Below are 22,241 nucleotides of genomic sequence, written 5' to 3'. Positions count from 1 at the left end.
TGCCAAAAACCAACACTGAACATCTATTAATCCAAACTGCCAGTTTTTCCTTGAGAACTGTAACAGATCACGGCTTCTTCAGCAGAGCACCAACTAAAGTACTTTTCCTGCGATTAGGGATAACACTTGCATGAAAAAGTATGTATCTTTAAATATCTGAATCATACTGAGCAGGGCATGGTGGTCATCCTAAGAGGCATACAGGAACAGAAAAGAGCAGATTTAAGTTTCCCATATCCCACCCCACAACACAAAATACTATGTGGAATGGCAAGTGGAATCACTGGCACAGTTTAAATTAGTGTCCTCTTGCTTTTCTTTTTTCCTTTCTTTCTTTCTTCTTTTTAGTCCAAATACCTGAATTTGTGTAAGTTAAATGTGAGTATGTTATAACTTTAATCATTTAGGTTAAAAACATTCTTGAGAATTTAGTATGACTCAGTGTGGTATAATGTAAAAAAATTTTTAAATATATATATCTTAAGTTAGAAAACCTGTTGAAGTACGAGTGCTATGCTTTACTAGATCACTATGCAATCCTATACAAATTACCTAACTTTTCTAAGCCTCAGTCTTCTCATTTACAAAATGTAATTCCCTTCACAGAGATGTAATTAGCATTAAATTAGATAATACATGAAAAACATTATATACATGTTTTGCATATATGCAATACATAGACACACGTGGTTAGAAATGACAACATATATTTTTGAAATTATAAAACATTATAATTTGCATTCTTCTGGTTTGGAAGTTATATGACATGATCCTCTTTTCCTGGCAATAAAAAATACAGGCTCCAGAGGATAAATAATAAACCATAATTAATATGGTTCTGGTAGCCACAAAACAAACCATACAACTTTAAGAAAAGCAGTTTTCTAAACCAAAAAAACAACTACTGATGTTCTTATAATGTAATAATGCCTTCTTACCTGAAGAAACTTCTTCACATCAGCAATAATTTCTCTGAAGACAAACTGGTCTTTCTGAACCTCAAACCACCCCAATTTAGTAATTTTAGCAATGACTTGAATTAGAGCTTGGATGACAAAGGGAGCCAGCTTGGGTTGTGATGCCACATAATTAAGAATGTAGTTTCCTGTAAAAAAAATATTGTGATCATTAGGACTTTTCAGTAACTTAAAGTGAATAATGTAAAAATAGGTAGTGATGACAACACATTCTTTGACAAAAAGTTAATCCCTTTCTCCAAGATATGTACTTATTTATATAGTCAGTTCTCCTATAAGGGTTATTTGGAAAAAGCAAATTTGTTCCAATTCAATTGATATATTAGGGGATAATATGAGTATAATGCGAATGTCACTTTCATTTTTGCATAATTTCATTTAGAAAGAAACACTAGGTGAATAAGGAAAACGGCAACCAAGCCAAACGAACCAAGCCGTACTCAAAATGCATATATCTACTAGCTATCTCAGTTCATCTCATGTGTTATCAGACTCATCCCTTTTGGTGTTAAAATTTCCATCCTATTTCGGATCACCTTCCTTCTACCTTCATAGTAACTCACAAATTTCAACACTTAATGAGTTATTTGTGAGTTATTTGTTGAAGTGGGCCCCCTTCCACAAACTTCAGGCCTTCTTCAACATAAAATGCTGTATTTATTCTACTATTTAGTATTTCTTAACCATTTAACATGTGTAAAACTCTACTATGTCTTTTATTAGATTTCTATCCTTTTTTTAATGTGTCATTGACAAAATGTTTCAATTTTATTTCCATAATCCCATTTCTCTAATAAGCCCTGTGGTTTTACTACATATCACTGCACAGCATAGTCACTTTTAGGAATACATATGTCATGTTATAGCAAAACTGACTACACACTATATGGCTGTTTAAGTGGCAGAAAAAAATACAAATAATATAATGTGATAAAATAAGTACATAAGTTAAAGAAAGTACGAACAGAAGAGTAAAGCCTGGAATAAAGTTAATATACCCAAGTCATTAAAAGTGGGTAGCAAATTCAGCTATGAGCTTCCCAATGGAGGAGTGACTGAGGTAACAAATGGGCCACAAAAGTCTATCAGAAAAACAGAAGAAAAAAATTTTTTAAAGGGAAAAGATTCCATTTCTACTTTGGCCCCGAAGGTCAGCATACCATTTGGGAAAAGAGTGAAGAAAAAGTAAATATTAATACTTCACTATTTAACTAAAAATAGCTTTAATGGAAACAATCCCAAAATCCAAGAACACGTTCAACAGCTGTTCTTGACAACTGTAATGAGAACCTTGATATAAAAAAGAAAAGTTCTCACGACTAGCACATTTCAACCTTAATTTTTATTAACATTAAAAATACAGTTATACAAATAAAAATAATATTAAAAAGCACAGATTTTCCTAGCATTAAGATAAATCTGAAAGAGGTTTCTGCTATGGATTAAAGTAATATGGTTCTCTTAAGATTCATTACATGTAATCTTTTATTTCAATAACAAAACTTATGAAAATGACACTGCCTCCTGAACATAAAAGAAAATCTGGTTTATTTACTTCTATTATTTTTATTTTTAGTATCTTGAAAAATGTTAACCTGGAGGGAATGTGAGGAATCTATATGTAGGTAGTGGTAACCACTGGGAGGGCAATCTCAAAAATAATAAAACAACAAAACAGTAGACAAACCAAGTTTCACATTTAAGCTAGGTACCTTAAGCACACCTTCCCAAACTCCCTGAGCAAAGATACTAGCTAATAAGTTTATTATCTAAGGCAAAAAAATTTAACAGACTGTATTTCTGTTACTTTAGTTGAATGTTTTACATAAAATATTCTCACGTTATGCTTATTACATGACCTATAATAGTGTTCCAGTTTAATAAGCAAGAGCCAATGATAACAATCAAGTAAAACAACAGCAATCTCATCATCACCAGCTCAAGATAATAGGGAAAAGCCATACCAAGAAGAAAATGAAATGTTCAGAAAGACACATGGGAGAATGAAATAAACAGCTGCAAAAATTCCCCAACAAAAGTTAACAGAAACTTGGAAAGCTATGCACTAGAGGCTCTTTGAAGGTCAAATGCCCATATGATAACAACAATATTTAGCATTTATGAAACAAGTTAGAAATTAAAAGTGCTTCCCAGAAAAAAAGCTTTATGTAGCTCTCACAGCAATGTGAAGATATTGCTATTATATTACTATTACTATTATTCTGTTTCCTAGGCAAAAAAATATCAAGGTCAAAGAGGTGAAACAACTTGTCACAGTGGCCAAATTGGGACTCTGAGTCAGGTTGTTTTTGTTTCAGTTTGTTTGTTTCCTGCTTTCAAATAGCGGTCAAACCATATATTTTAGTAATAATTAGTAATTCAAAAACTCTACTAAGTCCAAACTTGTAGACAGTCTTTTGGAGTTTACTATCATTAGACTGAAACTTTAGGTATTATACATTATTTAATTTAATATAAAATATTTTTGGCTGATTAATTGAAGTCAAGTAAAAATATGCCACAAAGTCTATCAGAAAACATACAAAAAGAATATAAAAGAAAGGGGAAAGACTCAATCTCTACTTTGGTCCCAAAGACTAGCATGTTATTCGGGAAAAAAGTGAAGAGAAGGTAAATACCTCAACATTTAACTACAAATGCTTTGATGGAAACAATTCCAAATGCTGTGAACACAAAAATTTGAGCTATAATCTATGCCTTGAGAGCTAGCTTATAAAATATTTGGAGAGATAGACAAAAAGAAACTACCACAAGAAGATCAAGGTAAGACTTATGAGGTGAAGAGGTGGAGAAACTGCAACGTTCACACATTGCTGCTGAGAACGCAAAATGGTATAGGCACTTTGAAACATAGTTGGGCAGTTTTTTTAAAAGTTAAGCATAAACTTACCTATGACCCAGCAATTTCACTCCTAGGTATCTACTCAAGAGAAATGAAAACGTATATCCACACAAAGACTTGTATGTCAATGTTCATGGTAGCATTATTCACAGTGGCCAAAAGGCAAAAACAACCCATATGTCCATCAGGTGGTGAATGGATAACAAAATGTCACACATCTATACAAGGGAATATTATTCTATAATTAAAAAAATGAAATATTGACACATGCTACAACATGGATGAACCTCAAAAACATTTTGCTAAGTGAAAGAAGTCAGATGTAAAAAAATTACACATGATAAGATTTTATTTATATGAAATATCCACAGAAGGTCCATCTATACAGGCAGAAAACATCTTAGAGGTTGGTGGTATGGGAGCAGGACTAACTGTAAATCAGCATGGGGATTTTGGGAAGGATGATGGAAATGTTCACACAACTCTGTAAATTTACTAAAATAAAAAATTGTACACTTAAAACAAGTTAATTTAATGGTATATAAATTATACCTCAATAAAGCTGTCTGAAGGGGAGTTAGCAAGGAAGGAAAGAGAGAGGGAGGGAGCGATGGAGTGAAGGACAGAGAAAGGGAAGGAGAATTGATTGATTTATATAGGTAATTAAACTTAAGCTACACTTTTATTTGAATAGAAGATTAAAAGGACAGCATTCCAGGCTAGAGAAACAACATAAGAAAAGGCACCAAGGCAGAAATAACATGGCATGAGGAAAATACCTTCTGGTACAAATAGGCTAGTACCAACGAGATATAAGACTACAAGGATGGGACGATCCATCAATTACAAGCTCATGAAAGGACTCGAATGCCAGGCTGAGGAAATGGTATTTAATTGATGAGCAATGGTAAGCCATCATTAATTATACTAATAAAGGTAGAAAACAGTGTACTGGACACAGAGAACAGGCAACAGAGTTAATGTTGGGAAATAATGAAATATGTAGTCTGGGACCATATCATGAAAGAATGAGAATTTTGGAGTTGATGTAATAAAGGCAATGTGACTTTGAGGCAATCTTCACATTTCCCATTTTAACTGACATACCAATTATTCTACTGACACATGTCAGACATGTCATAACATTCTAATCTACTTGCAGAAGCAAGAGTAGTAAGTCAAACCCAAGAAACTCATAAAGGAAACACATCATTTGTTGCTTGAAATTGTGCAGTAGGTTTCTACTTTTCTCTTTTTTCCGAATTTCCTTTAATGAGTCTACGTCTTTTTTTTAAGTATCCATTTAAAAAAGATAAGTGAAAGAGACAATCTGAATAGGCCCATATCTATTAAATTAATTGAGTCAATAATTAATAACCTTCCAAAACAGCAAGCACCAGGCCCAGATGGGTTCACTGATGAATTCTACCAAACATTTAAGAAAGAAATTCTACCAATTCTCTACAATCTCTTCCAGGAAAAAGAAGGAGAGGGAATTCCTCCTAACTCATTCTATGAGGCCAGCATTACCTTAACACCAAAACCAGACAAAAACATGACAAGAAAACTTGTAGTTGAGCCAATATCTCTCATCAATATAGAAACAAAAATCCTCAACAAATTATAAGCAAAGCAAATCCAACAATGTATAAAAAGTTATATACCACAACCAAGTGGCATTTATCTCAGGTATGCAAGCATTGTTCAACATTTTAAAATCAATTAATGTAGTCCATCACATCAATAGGCTAAAGAAGAAAAATCACATGATCATAATAGATACAAAAAAAGGATTTCAAAAAATCCAACAGTCATTCATGATAAAAACTCTCAACAAACAAGGAACAGAGGGGAACTTCCTCAACTTCATAAAGAAGATCTACAAAAAACCACAGCTGATGAATAAAATCAAAGAAATAAATGGAGAGATATTCCATGTGCATGGATAGGAAGACTCAATGTTGTCGAGATGTCAGTTCTTCCAGAACTGATCTATAGATTCAATGCAATCCCAATCAAAATCCCAGAAAGTTATTTTTTTTTTTGGATATTGACAAATTGATTCTAAAGTTTATATAGAGAGGCAAAAGACCCAGAATAGCCTACATAATACTAAAGGAGAAGGACAAAGTTGGAGGTCTGACACTACCTAACTTTAATTTTTATAAAACTATAATAATCAAGACAGTGTGGTACTGGTGAAAGAACAAATAGATCAATGGTACAGAATAGAGAACCCAGAAAGAGACTCCCATAAATACAGTCAACTGATCTTTGACAAAGGAGCAAAGGTAATAAAACGGAGTAAAGATGGTCTTTTCAACAAATGGTGGCAGAACTGGACCTTCACATGCAAAAAAATGAATATAAACACAGAACTTACACTCTTCACAAAAATTAATTCAAAATGATCACAGCTGTAAATATAAAATGCAAAACTATAAAAACTCCTAAAAGACAACAGGAATAAAACCTAGATGACCTTGGGTTTGGTGATGACTTTTTACAAACAACAACGAAGGCACGATCCATGAAAGAAATACTTGATAAGGTGGACTTCATTACAATTAAAAGCTTCTGCCCAAGAGAATGAGAAGACAAGCCACAAACTGGGAGAAAATCTTTGCAAAAGACCTATCTGATAAAGGACCATTTACTAAAATATACAGAGAATAAGAAAAGAAACAACCTGATTTAAAAATAAGCAAAACACCTAAACAGACACCTCATTAAAGAAAATATACAGACAACAAATAAGCATATGAAAAGATGTTCAACATCATATGTCATTAGGAAACTGCAAACTAAAAACAGTAAGATTCTACTACACACCTATAAGAATGGTCAAAATCCAAAACACTGAAAACACCAAATGTTAGCAAGGATGTGGAAGAACACGAACTCTCATTCATTGCTGATGGGAATGCAAAACTGGTACAGCCCCTTTGGAAGGCAGTTTGGTGATTTCTTACAAATCTAAACATACTCTTACCATACAATCCAGCAATCACTCTCCTTGGTATTTACCCAAATGAGAACTTATGTCCACACAAAAAAACGGCTTTATAGCAGCTTTATTCGTAATTGCCAAAACTTGGAAGCAATGAAGGCGTACTTCAAAAGGTGAACAGATAAACTGTGGTACATCCAGACAATGGCATATCAGTCAGCATTAAAAAGAAATGATCGGGCTTCCCTGGTGGCGCAGTGGTTAAGAATCCGCCTGCCAATGCAGGGGACACGGGTTCGAGCCCTAGCCCGGGAAGATCCCACATGCCGCGAACAACTAAGTCTGTGCGCCACAACTACTGAGCCTGCACTCTAGAGCTCACGTGCCTAGAGCCTGCGCTCCGCAACAAGAGAAGACACCGCGATGAGAAGCCTGTGCACCACAGCAAAGAGTAGCCACCGCTCGCCGCAAAAAGAGAAAAGCCCAGGTGCAGCAACAAAGACCCAGTGCAGAGAAAAATAAAATAAATAAATTTTTTTAAAAAAAGAAAGAAAAGAAATGAGCTACCAAGCCATGATAAAACATGGAGAACCTTAAATGCATATTACTAAGTAAAAGAAGCCAATCTGAAAAGGCTACACACTGTATAATTTCAACTACATGCATTCTGGAAAAGGCAAAACTATGGAAACAGTAAAAAAGATCAGTGGTCGCCAGGAGTTAGAGGGGAGGGAGGGATGAATAGTTGGAACACAGTGGCTTTTTAGGGCAGTGAAACTATTCTGTATAATACTATAACGGGGGATATGTGTCATTTATACATTTATCCAAACCCACGGAATGCACAACACCAAGAGCGAACTCTAATATAAACTATGGACTTTGGGTGATGATGATGTGTCAATGTAGGTTAATCAACTGTTACAAATGTACCCACTCTGGTGCAGTATGCTAATACTGGGGAAGGGTATTCATGTGCGGGGCCAGAGGGTATATGGGAATTCTCTGTACTTTTTGCTCAATTTTGCTGTGAACCTAAAAGTGCTCTAAAAAAATAAAGTCTATCTAAAATATGTGTGTTTATGTGTATAAAAGTCAAACAAACAAAATCACAATGTTTTATGACAGGTTTATTAATGTTTGAACCCTTATTTTTTAAACTGTAAACTTCTCTTTTGCTTTCTTAAGCACCCAAGTCCATGAGAACATGGATAAATTCTCCTCTAGGTTTTCTTCAGCCTGGTAGGTTTTTTTTTTGGTAGATGTTCTTTATCAAGTTGAAGGAGTTCCCCTCTGTTATTAGGTACTTAAGAGAAATATCAGTCAAACACATGAGGCAAATGACAAATCATTGTGGGATCTGATCATTCAAAAACTGAGCTTAAAGAACCATCATATATAATACTACACTTTAACTTTTCTGTTACACAAATATGAATCATGTAAACCTTGAGGCTGGAGAGCAGAAATGAGTCAACAGTCTATTATCAACAAAGATAACAAAAAAATTCCCATACCTCAACTATCAAGAGTTTTGTCCATATGAAAAACAAACTCACACACTTAAAATCTGAAAATACTTTACTTCTGAAAGCATATTGGTACTTTATAGAATCAATTTTCCAACTACACTAAGTTCCAAGCACTGTTCATCCATATACACAATATTTTCCTAATAAGTAGGAATCTGCTTTTGATTTTATATGCATCCCATATGATTTTGATATAGGATCCTGATAAATGCTGGAGAGTAGACTTCTTTCCCATCATTTAGTTGTATATGAAGTTAAGATAATCGCTAAGAGCATGGACTCCCCAAAAATTGTGTAAGTTTGAATCACAGCTCTACTTCTTGCTAGATGTGTGATGATCTTGGGCACAATATAGAGCCTATCAAATCTAATTTCCTCATTTATAAAATGAGGATAACAATAGTACCCATCTCAGAAGTTTGGTAGATAAAATGAGATAGTGCAAATCTTAGTAAATAGTACAGACAATAAAATGCTAGTTATTATTTATTATCAAACTAAACAAATGTTTTTCTGACAACACATTTTTGTATAACACATCGTTGTTTATCACTACATGTGTAAAGGAGACTTGACTACTCATCTTTAAAAATGACAATAAAATAACTTGCATGCCTGTTAACAGTTTAGCATATTTAAAAGCAAAAATTATTTTTAAAGTGCAGTTTGATAAAAAGCATAATAAACCACTTACTGATATCTATTCTTTGTTCAATCGGCAAAGGACTGACTCGGCTAATAAGTTTTGAAAGACATGTTGCTGCAAGGAGTTGAGCATAGGATGTCTGTAAAGAAATATAAATTTTAATAGATTAATCAAAATACTATGATAAGGGGACTTCCCTGGTGGAGGAGTGGTTAAGAATCTGCCTGCCAATGCAGGGGACATGGGTTCGATCCCTGGTACGGGAAGATCCCACATGCCGCGGAGCAACTAAGTCCATGTGCCACAACTACTGAGCCTGCGCTCTAGAGCCAGCAAGCCACAACTAGTAAGCCTGCACGCTCCAGGGCCCACGTGCCGCCGCTACTGAAGCCCGCGCACCTACAGCCCATGCTCCACAACATGAGAAGCCACCCAGCTCACCGCAACTAGAGAAAGTCCGCGCGCAACAACGAAGACCCAATGCAGCCAAAAAAAAATACTATGATAGGAACTTTTCCTAAGCAATATTGGGAATTTTTCTGGTTTTCCAAACTGGCAGATTTACAAGGGATAAAATACACACACACACACACACACTCACATAAAATCCCTCATAAGGGTGGGGTAGTTGAGGAAGGTATAGGTAGCCTTTTCAAACGGCAAGCAGTCGAGAGGAAAAAAATGATTATGAGCAAGTTCAAATAAAATACACTTACCATGTCTACATAGTCCTGCATGTTCTGCCCTCTGATTATCTCTTCAAATTCATCTGGTTCCACTCTTTGCTATCCTCTGACCACAACAGCCCTCTTTCAGTTCCTTTCAATGCCTTTCCCACCCTGACCTCCCCACTCCTTCAGATCCATGCTGGTTGTATTCACTCTGACCACCAACTGTCTTAACTTAATAGCGTACTCAATCCTTCAAAATCTGATTCAGTTATTCACTCTACCCCTAGCAATCTCTTGTAAAGATAGTCCTATTTTTTTTTCTCTAGACCAGAGGTCAGCAAACTAAAAGGCCTGTGGACCAAATCCGGCCTGTTTTCACAAGGCCCATGAGCTATGTATGGATTTTACTATTTTAAACAGTTGGGAAAAAAATCAAAATAATAATATTTTGTGACATGTGAAAAGTACATGAAATCCAAATTTCAGTGTCCATAAATAAAGTTTATTAGAACACAGCCACACGCACATAGTCTGCTTTCAGACTATGACAGAAGAGTCAAATAGTTAAAACAGTATATGGCACTCACTGCCTCCTACTGCTGCTCAGTGCACTATAGACCGCAGTGATGTACTTATTAACTTCACAGCACAGAGTGCCATGAGTATCACCATGACATGACACGCACCTTATATTATTACCAGTGCATATCTGTTATGTCAAAACAAGAAAAGATAGAAAGGCACTTCAAATGTCTAAATTTAAGGCACAGTGGAATGTGGATCATTTTGTTACTGAATCAGATAGCAAAGCAATGTGTTTTTTATGCAATTGTACTATAGCTGTCCTAAAAGAATACAACATATGTTGACCATATCATACCAAGCACTCATGTCAGTATTCCTAACTCACAGGTAATCAATAGTCAGAAAAAAGGAGAAAATTTAAGACAGAATATCTGTAACAGTGAAATTTCTCCACAAAAAAATAAAGTGAGGCTGCAACCAAAGTTAGGTTTTGAAATAGCTCATTTGTTAGCCAAGTAAGGAAAGTCACTTACCAACAGAGAGTTAATTAAATCACCATTATTTTATTGCAGTAGCCAAAGTTACACATGCAGAGAACATAAACTTCAGACTACTAGCCTTTCAGTGAGAATAAGGCCCAGATAGTTGAAGATACTAGAGCAACATCAAAATTCAATTTCAAACCAGGCGAATGATTTGGAGGTTCTCCCTAGTTCTTGATGAGTTACAGATGTTACCAACATGTACTGCTCATACTGTTACCGACACTATCTGTTTATTCCAGAAGTCAATGCTAAATTTGAAGTGAGTAAAGAATTAATCTCTATGAAGAATCTGCACGCAATTACTGGTCAGAATATTTTGAAAGAAGTTGAGAAAATACTAATTCTGTACAACCTGAAGTAGTTGCTAAAATGTGCCACAAGTGGTGGTAAAAAGAAAAGACTTAAGTGGACAAATTTACAAAGCTTGTAAAAATGTAAGAGACTAAAGCCTGTGGTTATTCATTTTATTATTCATCAGTAGGTACTTTGTAGTAAATATTTGAATCTATCATGTGTTAATGAATCAGTAGTGTTAACAGTGGACTTCAGGGACTTCCCTGGCAGTCCAGTGCTTAAGACTTCGCCTTCCAGGGACTTCCCTGGTGGTACAGTGGTTATGAATCCACCTGCCAATGCAGGGGACAGGGTTCAAGCCCTGGTCTGGGAAGATCCCACATGCCACAGATCAACAAAGCCCGTGCACCACAACTACTGAACCTGTGCTCTAGAGCCCGCGAGCCACAACTACTGAGCCCACATGCCACAACTACTGAAGCCCGCACACCTAGAGCCCATGCTCCGCAAGAAGAGAAGCCACCGCAATGAGAAGCCTGTGCACCGCAATGAAGAATAATCCCCACTTGCCGCAACTAGAGAAAGCCCGTGCGCAGCAACGAAGACCCAATGCAGCCAAAACTAAATTAATTAATTAATTAAAAAAAAAAAAAAGACTTCGCCTTCCAATGCAGGGGGTGCGGGTTCGATCCCTGGTCGGGGAGCTAAGATCCCACATGCCTTGCGGCCAAAAAACCAGAACATAAAACAGAAACAATATTGTAACAAATTCAATAAAGACTTTAAAAATGGTCCACATCAAAAAAAAAATCTAAAAACAAAACAAAAAAACTGTGGACTTCAATTCACTTTCATGAATTCATCTTCAGTTCTGGAAATTTCTGTCAGAAATAGAAGCTGAAAATTCTGACTTGCCCCACTGCACAGTAGTTCAATAGCTTGGCAGTGGTAAAGTTTTACTGCAATTTTTTCTTGCTCAGGACTGAGACGGAAATTTTTCTGAATGAGAAGAACCATTTTTATCCACTATTGTTGAACATTAAATAGCTTTTGAAGTTAGTTTTTGCTTCAAACTTGATAATGTCTCTTAATGAATTCAACCTAAAGTTACAAAATTGTCTAAAAGGCAAACAGTGCTTAGTACTAATGTGAAACTTATAATGCAATAAAGTTACTCTAATCACAACTAACATTGATTGAATCACAAGTAATATCAAGCTGCTTCATATACTTTCCACAGGTCAAATATTAAAATAAGTAGCAAGATCTCTATTGCTGAGTATATTTTCTGAGCTCAAACTATGTTCCAGCAGCACTTTTTTTCAGACCTTGTTGCAAATGCAAAGGAAATTTCCATATTTCAAAATCCATTTAACTGAGCAATTGAGGAGCCTCCACCTAACCTTCAATTGGAAGTGATTAATCTAGAATGTAATGACATCCTAAAAGACAAATATCAAGAGAAGTTTTAATAGAACTCTATACATGCCTTCTAAGTGATGAATATGTTTAACTAAAATCATATGCTCATCAGCTGATATCAACATTTGGTAGTACCTATCTGTGTGAAGAGACATTTCCAAAGATGAAATGTGTAAAATCTCATTACAGATCAGTATTAACATATGAACATTTGTAATCAATGCTAATGATAGGAAATACTAACTCTGAACCCCAGTTAAGCAAAACGTCATCCCCAAAAGAATAATTCCATTCTTTTCATCAGTAGACTTACACTACAAAAAACCTGTACTCAATTATTATATTTTAAAATTCATAAATAAAACTTTGTGGAAATTTGTTTTCTCTCTTCTAATAGGCATATTTACAAAACATCCTTGATTTTGCCTCTTGGCCCACAAAGTCTAAAATATTTACAATCTGGCCCTTTACAGAAAAAGTTTGCCAACCTCTGCTCTATAGATCCTACAGTTCCCTACTGTAGTGCTTACCATATCATTCCATAGCTCTTTATTTATAGTGATACATCTATGCCTTCCCAACTAAACTATGAGTTACTTTAATGCTTGTAAATAAAGCAGGTAGGTAGTACAGTGCCTGGTTTTACATTTAAATACTTGCTAAATGATGTTGAATGAATGGCTATGAATCTCTAGAAGAGAGGCAGGCAAATGAATCTCTAGAAGAGAGGCAGGCAAGAAGTAATCAGCATTCCTCTGAATCATTCCTTCACATTTCAAAGTTAATTACAATCTGCCTCTCCCACCTAGATTTTTAATTCCAACTTTCTAAAAATATAACTTTTGCCACTGGTAGAAGACATAAAAAGGGGCCAAGAGGCATCAAGAATGTATTTTGATTCATGCCTATTTTCACCTCCTGGGCTCTTCCCTAAGTTTTCTTTCCAGGCTTTCCAATTCTTTAACAGTGAAATAAACTACAGTAAAAAGACATATGGTAATACCTATCAGTTAACCTATATTGCTAACCTACATGCATTCATTAACACTGACATATACCTACGGATCTTTCATTGTTAATTGCTGTTATCAGATACTTACTGTTCCTTGTTCTAATAAAAGTTGACACTTGCTGAGACATTCTGGGCTGTCAATAAGTTCCAGGAGTGCTTTCTCAGCCTCTATTCTTTGTGTAAGATCAGTCCCTATGTAGAGATGAGTACATAATACTTCCAATTCAGCCAAACTCTTAAGAAGAAAAAAAAAAAAAATTAACATTTTACTTGAGTGAAAAAAAATAAGGTAAATACATTAATCACAGGAAACAAGGGATGCAAATATCATGTGTGTGTTCATCAAATCAATAAACGCTTATTGAGCTACAACTACTTACTAGGGGTCACAGTGGTGAACAAAAAAAGGCAAATCTCCTACCTCTAAATTATTTAAATTGATAGTTCTGTGATGGAAAAGTAAGAGTACAGAAAGAGGAGGACTTGTCTAATCCAAGGGGTTTAAAAAGGCTGGCCTAAAGTATATAGTAACATTTATGCTGACCTGAAAGGGTAAGCCATATGAAAAAGACTAGACAGCAGTTCAGGCAAAGAAACAGCATTTACCAGAGGCCAGAATAGAGCTTAATCATTTCAAGGCATTAAAAGGTCAGTATGAATGGTAAGCCAGGAGGAGTTGCCAAAAGAAGCTAAAGAGATGGGTAAGGGGAATTATCATGTGCAAGTTGCAGACATTATGCCAATTTACATTCTTTTTCAGATTATAAGAACTTCAATGGTTCCATCTATATAAAAGAAAAGATATAAATGTATGCTGATGTGGGTCTTCAGAACTAATGACTCATAGTGCTGCAGGTGAACTATGGCATGATTCTCAGGAACTATGACTTGACCCCATGTTACTTATAGCAGTGTAATAACTAGCTATCATCTTGTAGGCTGTATATTTTACAGATATAAAGAATAATTCATTCTGGCTATCATCAGAAAGAACACAAATAACAAATGTTGGCAAGGATGTGGAGAAAAGGGAACTCTCATACACTGTTGGTGGGAATGTAAAGTGGTGCAGCCACTGTGGAAAACAGTATGGAGGTTCCTCAAAAAACTAAAAGGAGAACTACCTTATGACCCAGCAATTCCACTCCGGGGTATATATCCAAAAAAAAAAAAAAAAAAACCACCAAAAACACTAATTCAAAAAGATACATGTGCCCCAATATTCATAGCAACATTATTTACAATTGCCAAGATATGGAAGAAACCTAAGTGTCCATCAACAGATGAATGGATCAAGAAGATGTGGTATATATATACAATGGAATATCCCTCAACCATAAAAAAGAATGAAATTTTGCCACTTGCAGTAACATGGATGGACTTGGAGGGCAATACGCTAAGTGAAATAAGTCATACAGAGAAAGACAAATACTGTATGATATCACTTATATGTGGAATCTAAAAAATACAACATACTAGTGAATATAACAAAAAAGAAACAGACTCACAGATACAGAGAACAAAGCAGTGGTTACCTGTGGTGTGGAGAGAGGTAATATAGGGGTGGGGGAGTGGGAGGTAAAAATTCTTGGGTGTAAGATAGGCTACAATGGTATGTTGTACAACACAGGGAATATAGCCAATATTTTATAATAACTGTAAGTGAAGTGTAATCTTTAAAAATTGTATTAAAAATATATAGGGAGGACAAACAAGCCAATTTTAAAAATAAAAACAAAAAAGAATAATTCATTCTGTTTATAAATATAATCTAATCTGAAGATACAGGACACGTGGATAAAATGTGAAAGAAAAAATTCTAAATGAGTTCAGTATTCCTCTCAGCTTCAGAGAATTTTTGTTAAAGGTATCTTACTAAAACTACTTCAGTTTGAACTTAGAGAATTATTCTTTGGAGGACAAAAAAAAACTGGCACAGATTTCAACGTCAGGTGGGCATATGAAGGTAATGGGATATTCATAAAGAAATACTATTTTTTATCCTTTTCTGACCCGAATTTTTATGTGGCAGCCTTACAGCTACACTAGTCTAAACATTCCGTCAAATGCATATACCTTTGCCTAACAGGAATACATAAGAAACACTGAAATGAAACCTCCTCTAGCTCCCTTCATTCTTTTTACTTCTCTCTCCTTAGTTTCTTTATGGCATTTTCCACTTCTCTATCCAGCTCAGAGCCCAACATCTCAGACTAGGGAATTTTTTGCTAGAGCGAAAATAAATGTACAAAAGAAAGGTTTCAAAAGGATAAATTAGGATAAAGGACAGCAAAAATGAACCACATTTTAAACATTTCCTCTACCTAGATTGGCCCAAGAAGCCCTCGGAGTGCTACTACATACTGTTCATCATATTAAAATGCATAGAAAATTTATGGTTCATGAATACATATGAATTCCCATATTTCCTCCAAGGGTAAGAAACACAAAAATGAAAAGAGTTACCTTTTTCCCTCTCGTGACTCATGATCAACCTCAGAAATCTTTTCCTTCATCTAATAAATTTGAAGGGCTAAATTTTAGAGCTGATAATACCCAGAATAATTTAATGATAAACTGATCCTGCTGTCATGCATTCATCTAGGCCTACGAGTCTCTGAAGAAGCAGACTTTTTGAGTATAAAAAAGAACGAAGCCAGAAATACTGAGAAAACCTAACTGCTGAAAAACAAAAGGTCAGCTGGGAGGATTAAATGAGTTAGGGCCACATAACTTCTGGCACACATTACACACTATAAACGTTAGTTGTTTATTATTAGTATCACCTAATAAGAATATTGTAATAGGTGGAATTGTATCCTCCTAAAAGATATATCCAAGTCCTAACCACCAGTACCTTTGAATTATTTGGAAATACGGTCTTTGCAAATCCTTAATTAAGGATCTAGGGATGAGATCATCCTGGATTTAGGGTGGGCTCTAAATCTAATGATTGATAAGAGAGAGGGACATTTGAGATGCAGAGACACAAGAGAAAAGGTCATACAAAGGAGGCAAAGATTGGAGTGATGCATCTACAAGCCAATGGACCATGGACTGCAAGCAGCTATCAGAAACTAGGGACAAAGCATAGAACAGTTTCTCCCTCAAGGCCTCCAAGAAGAGACGAACCCTGTCAGCACATTAATTTCAGACTCTGGCCTCCATTAAGTATAAAAGAATAAATTTTCTGGGACTTCCCTGGTGGTCCAGTAGTAAAGAATCCGCCTTCCAATGCAGGGAACACGGGTTTGATCCCTGGTCGGGGAACTAAGATCCCACAGGCTGTGGGTCAACTAAGCCCGAGCACCACAACTACAGAGCCCACGCACCCTGGAGCCTGCACACCACAACTAGAGAGAGAAAACCTGCACGCCACAACTAGAGAGAAGCCTGCAAGCTGCAATGAGATACCGCATGCTGCAACTAAGGCCCGACGCAGCCCCCAAAAATAAAGAAAATAATAATAAATAAAATAAAATAAAAGTATAAAACTAAAATAGCTTCTAAAAAAAAAAAGAATAAATTTTCGTTGTTTTAACCCACCCGGTTTGTGGTCATTTGTCACAACAGCCCCAAGAAACTAACACAAACATTAATATTAATCAATTCAGTGGTACCTAAGTAAATCTATTTGGAAAGATTCTGAAAAAGTTCTGGAATTTTGTCTTTTTTGCTATACTGATTTAGTGAACTCCAACAGAGAACAAGTCTGAAATGTATTTAAAAAGTATCTGTTTACAACAATGTCCCAAATGTCTTTCAAATTATTAACCACTGAAAGGCAGTGCAAGATAAAAAGGTAAAGGTTTGAACTTTCTCTTAAGAAAGACTGAAACAAAGTGGAAAAAATTAAGTTATTCTTTCACTGTAATGATAACAATTAAATAAATGCCTGGCATACTATTGATAAATCTTTTTAGAGAAAAGGATACATACACAAAGATCCTTACCCTGTTGGAAAAGCATTATCTAAACATTTCAAGTAGTTAAACTTGTGATGACTGCTGAGTGACCAAGCAATCTTCTGATTAGCATTTGATTTTCCAGAAAATCTGTCTATAAAGAGAGACTATTTTTCATAGTGAACTGATAAACTGCATCTTAGTTTTATTAACTGATGTCTGAGAATATGGTTAACATAAGAATGCCTCAGAGAAATGGATCCCTTCTCAACTTGTTGACAAATAGGGTTTGAGTTATTAATAAAGCTTCTACATGGCTTCATATCACCATAAGAAGCCCATATAAATAAATAACAGGTAAAACAAGTAGAATTGGATATCACCTAACTCCCATCGATAAACTATCAAACATAAACAGACAGCACCCAACTTCCATAGCCTAGGAGACAATGACATAATCCTGCCTACAGTCTAAATATCTTCCAAGTTATTCTGGACTCATTTCTGCACTTTGCACTTGACATACAATTAACCAGTAAATGATGTGACTTCTTTCTATACAGTAATTCCCATCATGTATCCATCAACAGGTAAATGCCTAGTAAAAGAAGCAAGACAAAAAGAGTATATATTGTATGGTTCTATAGTAAAAGAAAGCAGATCAGTGGTTTTAGGCTGGGGGCGGGGGAGGAGAGAGTGGGAGAAAAGGACAGAGAAGCAGCAAGGGGGGATTACAAAGGAGCATAAGGAAACTTTGGGAGGCTGATAGATATGGTCATTATCTTGTTTTCTGAGATGGTTTCACAGTTAATATACTTATGTCAAAATTCATCCAAAAGGACATTTTAAGTATGTACAGTTTATTATTTGTCAATTATACCTCAAGAAAGCTGGGAAAAAATGAAGGTTTTTTGTCCTAGGGAAAAATGTCCCCTAATAATAAAACAATAAATCGATGAACCACAAAAAAATCCCAGCTCAATTAAATTTAAACTCCTTTCTATTACTTCCCTGTATCTTTCCTGCCTTCTGGAATTAAGCTTCTTGACTACCATTAATAGAAAGTGTCTTTATCTTGAAGTTACTCATTTTCCATAAACTCTTTGTTTTTTCCTCCCTTTACTACCTTTTCCCGAGCATACCTGAGGGCTTATTTCTGGGCCTCTTAGTACTCCTCCTTCTACAATGAATTGGATATTTGTTTTAGTGCTTTATAGGTTTACAAAAGTATTTCCATCTTCTATTTTTTAAACCAATTCTAAAAAGTAGACTCCTGTAAAGTACATATTTTTAGCACACCCATTTTACAGACAAAAAAAAGAACTAAGGCTGAGAGATCAAATACATATATATACACACATATATATATCTACACACACACACACATATGTTGCTCAAGATAAGAGTAAATGGTCAATTCTGAGCCACATACAAATCTGTGGGCCCCAAGCACATGTTGTCTCCTCAGCACCTTGCCATCTTACCACCCTTTACTTTAGTCATCATGTACCTGCAGGTGATGTCCTAGTCCACACTTTCAACTGTCTATTCACCACCTTTATATTTATCTACAAACTTCTTCTTCTTGGAAATCCAGAAAGATGTTGAAAACAGCCCCAAAATGTCAGGAACTGAATTGAACATATTTCCCACAGATTCTCACATCAAGTGTCCCTTTGTTTTCAGTGGTTTCAGAGGTGTAGACCAGAATCTAGACTTACAATCTGGATGTTGTTATCTTTTACTTTGCCTTCCCCTTAGTCCCTCCTGTATAGTTAAGAGTTTGGCCTTGCCCAAAGAAAAAGTCTGGTCTTTGCCCTCAGATTCTGGGAGGTAATCTATGTCTATGATAGGAATGTTTTTGTTCAGGGCAGGGCCCGGGGGTGGGGGGGAGGGGGTGTAGCAGACCACACCCCATAGTCGTAAATTGGTGGCTGGCCACACCAAAGACCAACCGTGTGTTTTAGGGTGGGGACTTTAGATTGCTCAGTATCATCTGACCTAAAGACTGAGCTCAATCATGTGGCAACCGACCAGTCAATCAATGACTACATAAAGAAGCCCCAATAAAAACTCCAGAACTCAAAGCTCAGGTGCACTTCCCTGGTTTGCAATACTTGGTGCTTACTGCCACACATATATGCTGGGAGACTAACATGTCCTGAGGACAACAAAAGCTTTGCTTGAGAACCTTCCCAGATTCTGCCTTATGTATCTCTTCTTTAATCAATTTTAATCTGCGTACTTTCCTGATGTATGATAGCTTTCAGTGAATTCTGTGAGTTCTTCTGTTAAACTATCAAACCTGAGAGTGGTACTGGGAACCCCCCAAATATGCAGGTGGTGTCAGAAGTGAGAACAGTCTTGCGAACTGTGCCCTCAAACCTCGCGGTTTGGCTAATTCCAGGTATCTACCTAATTTATCACAAAGTCCTACCAATTCTTTTAAAATAAAGACTCAGACTCAACACCTCTACATGATATTCATAGACAGTAGACCAATAGAAGAGTATTTTCCAACTGTGGCCTACAGTGCCCAGGATTTCTTTAGGGGCTTCTTTGGGAATCAGAGTGGAAGCTTTGGAATCTGTCCAATTACTTATTAAGTGACCTCAAGCAAATTACTTAAATTTTCTAAATCTCACTTTTGAAACTGCAGGTAGTAATATCCACCATCTAAAATAATTGTGAAGATTAAAACAGAAAAGACGAGAGAAAGCTTAATCCAGCTCCTGGCACACAGCAGATCTACACAAATTGTAAATAATCTCTTCAGTTAATTATAAAACACCACATTGGTCTTTTGTCTATAGTTTCTCCCATTCAACTCCATACAGGATGATCTTTTCCAAACCCCTTTCTCATCATGTTACCATCGTATTCAACTATAATAGTTCACAATCACATCTAGATTGTATCAGGTAGCCTGGCTGGCTATTAAGCATGACTATAGTCCCAGGTTCTGGAATAATCCTGAAAGCTAAAAAGGTCGACCAAACTGCATCTCCTAAATTTTTCCTAATGTTATCTCTTGATTCTCATCAAGGTCCTTCTGTTAAATCTCAAGTGCCTACCTCCTACCTGGTCCCAGAAATATCTTTCCTCACTCTGTCCCCTACCCTCTAATCTGGACTGTCTCCTCTCAGATAATCCAGACCCATTTCTTCCTTTGGGACAGAGTACCCTAACCCACAGCTTCCTAACCAGAATGCATGTGCCTTGAATGGGTTATAGTATGTCAGGGACATTGATCCCCTTGTCCTCCAGGCAGTCAGGCTTTTGGTTATGAGCAGTTTACGTCAATGAACCACACAATTACCATTTTTTATGTATGCCATGATGTGAAAAAGATTGTGAAGCAGTGACCTAACTTCCCCTTACATAAATCCACTTATTTACTTATCAAAATGGTATAATTTTTCACTAACTACCCTGTTGGGTAGATGACAGTAAGATATTGGTATGAAAGAATGTGGAATCATGAGTTATTAAGACTACTCTAATTCTGTAGCCTTGGGCAAGTCACAATTGTTCTAAGACTCAGTGTCTTCAGGGATAAAATGTATATATGCACATAAGTAGGGGGACTGGCTCCAGGACACCGTGCAGATACCAAAACCCAAAGATGTTCATGTACCTTATATAAAATGGCATAGTATTTGCCTATAACCTCTACACATCTTCTCAAATACTTTAAATCATCTCTAGATTACTTATAATACCTAATACAATGTAAATGCTATGTAAATAATTGTAAATTCAATGTAAATGCTATGCAAATAGTTGTCAGTGTGCAAATGGAAGTTTTTTGGAGCTTTCTGGAATTTTTAAAATATTTTCAATCTACAGTTGGTTGAATCCACAGATGCAAAACTCAGGGATACAGCAAGCCGACTGTATATGCACACCTCTCAAGCTAGTTGTGGGGCTGAACATCTACAACGAGCATGTGAAAATTCAAAATGCTAGGTACCAGTAATCATTAGTAATAAATGCTCCTTGAGTTAACTGGGTAACAATATGATCCATATGCTGAAAACAATTCAAACTGAGAAGGTTCAGAGCTTAATTCTGGCCCCCCAATCATCAGGTCTTTTATTTGTCCAACTCCACTTTTAAGCTTCCCAAAACTGCTGTGAAATACATTCCTAGGAAACCGATTTAGGTAGTTTTGGCATTAGCAGCTAATTTTTCCACCACTACCTAAGTATGAAGAAATCTTCCAGGCTGGGTAATTTACTATTATGCATCATCTTTCCAAGTCTGAAACCGTTCCAAACTTCCACCATAGTTTTTTTTTTTTTTTTTTGGCTGCGCTGGGTCTTTGATGCGGTGCACGGGCTTAGTTGCATGTGGGATCTTCGTTCCCTAACCAGGGATCAAACCCGCATCCCCTGCATTGGAAGGCAGATTCTTAACCACTGGATCGTCAGGGAAATCCCCAAAACTTCCACCACAGTTTTTAATTGCCCTCAAGATTTACACCTGAATTACGAACATCTGTTTACCTATTTACAATCCCAAAGTCCTCCCTGTGAAATTCCTCCTGTGAAGATTTCCAAAGGGCATATTTACTAAAGTGGTAATAAATAACATTATTTTGACCTGGAGACCCTTAGAAATGGCAAGGAGTCAAAAGGTAATGTGTCAGGCTTACTACCTCCTGAGCTGTCAATTACTTGATAGGAGAGTGGCTGGTTGAAAAGAAAAGACCCTTTGGAAGAATCAATAATTAATGAGTCACTGTAGTCACAGGGGATCCAAAGAAATCTACAAAGGGTTGGGACACTTAGATACACTGTCACCATATTATGAGATTGCCTACCTCTCCAAGGTCATCTCCTGCCTCCACAGGCTTCCCTGCTCCCTTCCCTTTTATATGAACCTTAAGCTCCAGCC

At 36.2% G+C, this 22,241-nt stretch overlaps 1 protein-coding gene across 1 annotated transcript in view; it reads right to left on the bottom strand.

Moving 5' to 3' along the window:
- The window catches only part of RANBP17 (RAN binding protein 17), a 307,370-nt gene that overhangs the window by 283,890 nt on the left and 1,239 nt on the right, over positions 1–22,241 (bottom strand). The window contains exons 2-4 of the mRNA XM_061188467.1: positions 13,526–13,672; positions 9,017–9,107; positions 939–1,105 (exon numbers count right to left, since the gene is read on the bottom strand). Of these exons, the coding sequence (XP_061044450.1) occupies positions 939–1,105; positions 9,017–9,107; positions 13,526–13,672 (405 nt within the window). The remainder of the gene's footprint in view (positions 1–938; positions 1,106–9,016; positions 9,108–13,525; positions 13,673–22,241) is intronic.

The sequence above is a fragment of the Eubalaena glacialis genome, chromosome 4 (assembly GCF_028564815.1).
Source record: "Eubalaena glacialis isolate mEubGla1 chromosome 4, mEubGla1.1.hap2.+ XY, whole genome shotgun sequence".
NCBI lineage: Eukaryota > Metazoa > Chordata > Mammalia > Artiodactyla > Balaenidae > Eubalaena > Eubalaena glacialis.
The sequence above is the reverse complement of the archived record's forward strand: the minus strand, read 5'-3'. Positions and strand labels throughout refer to the sequence as shown.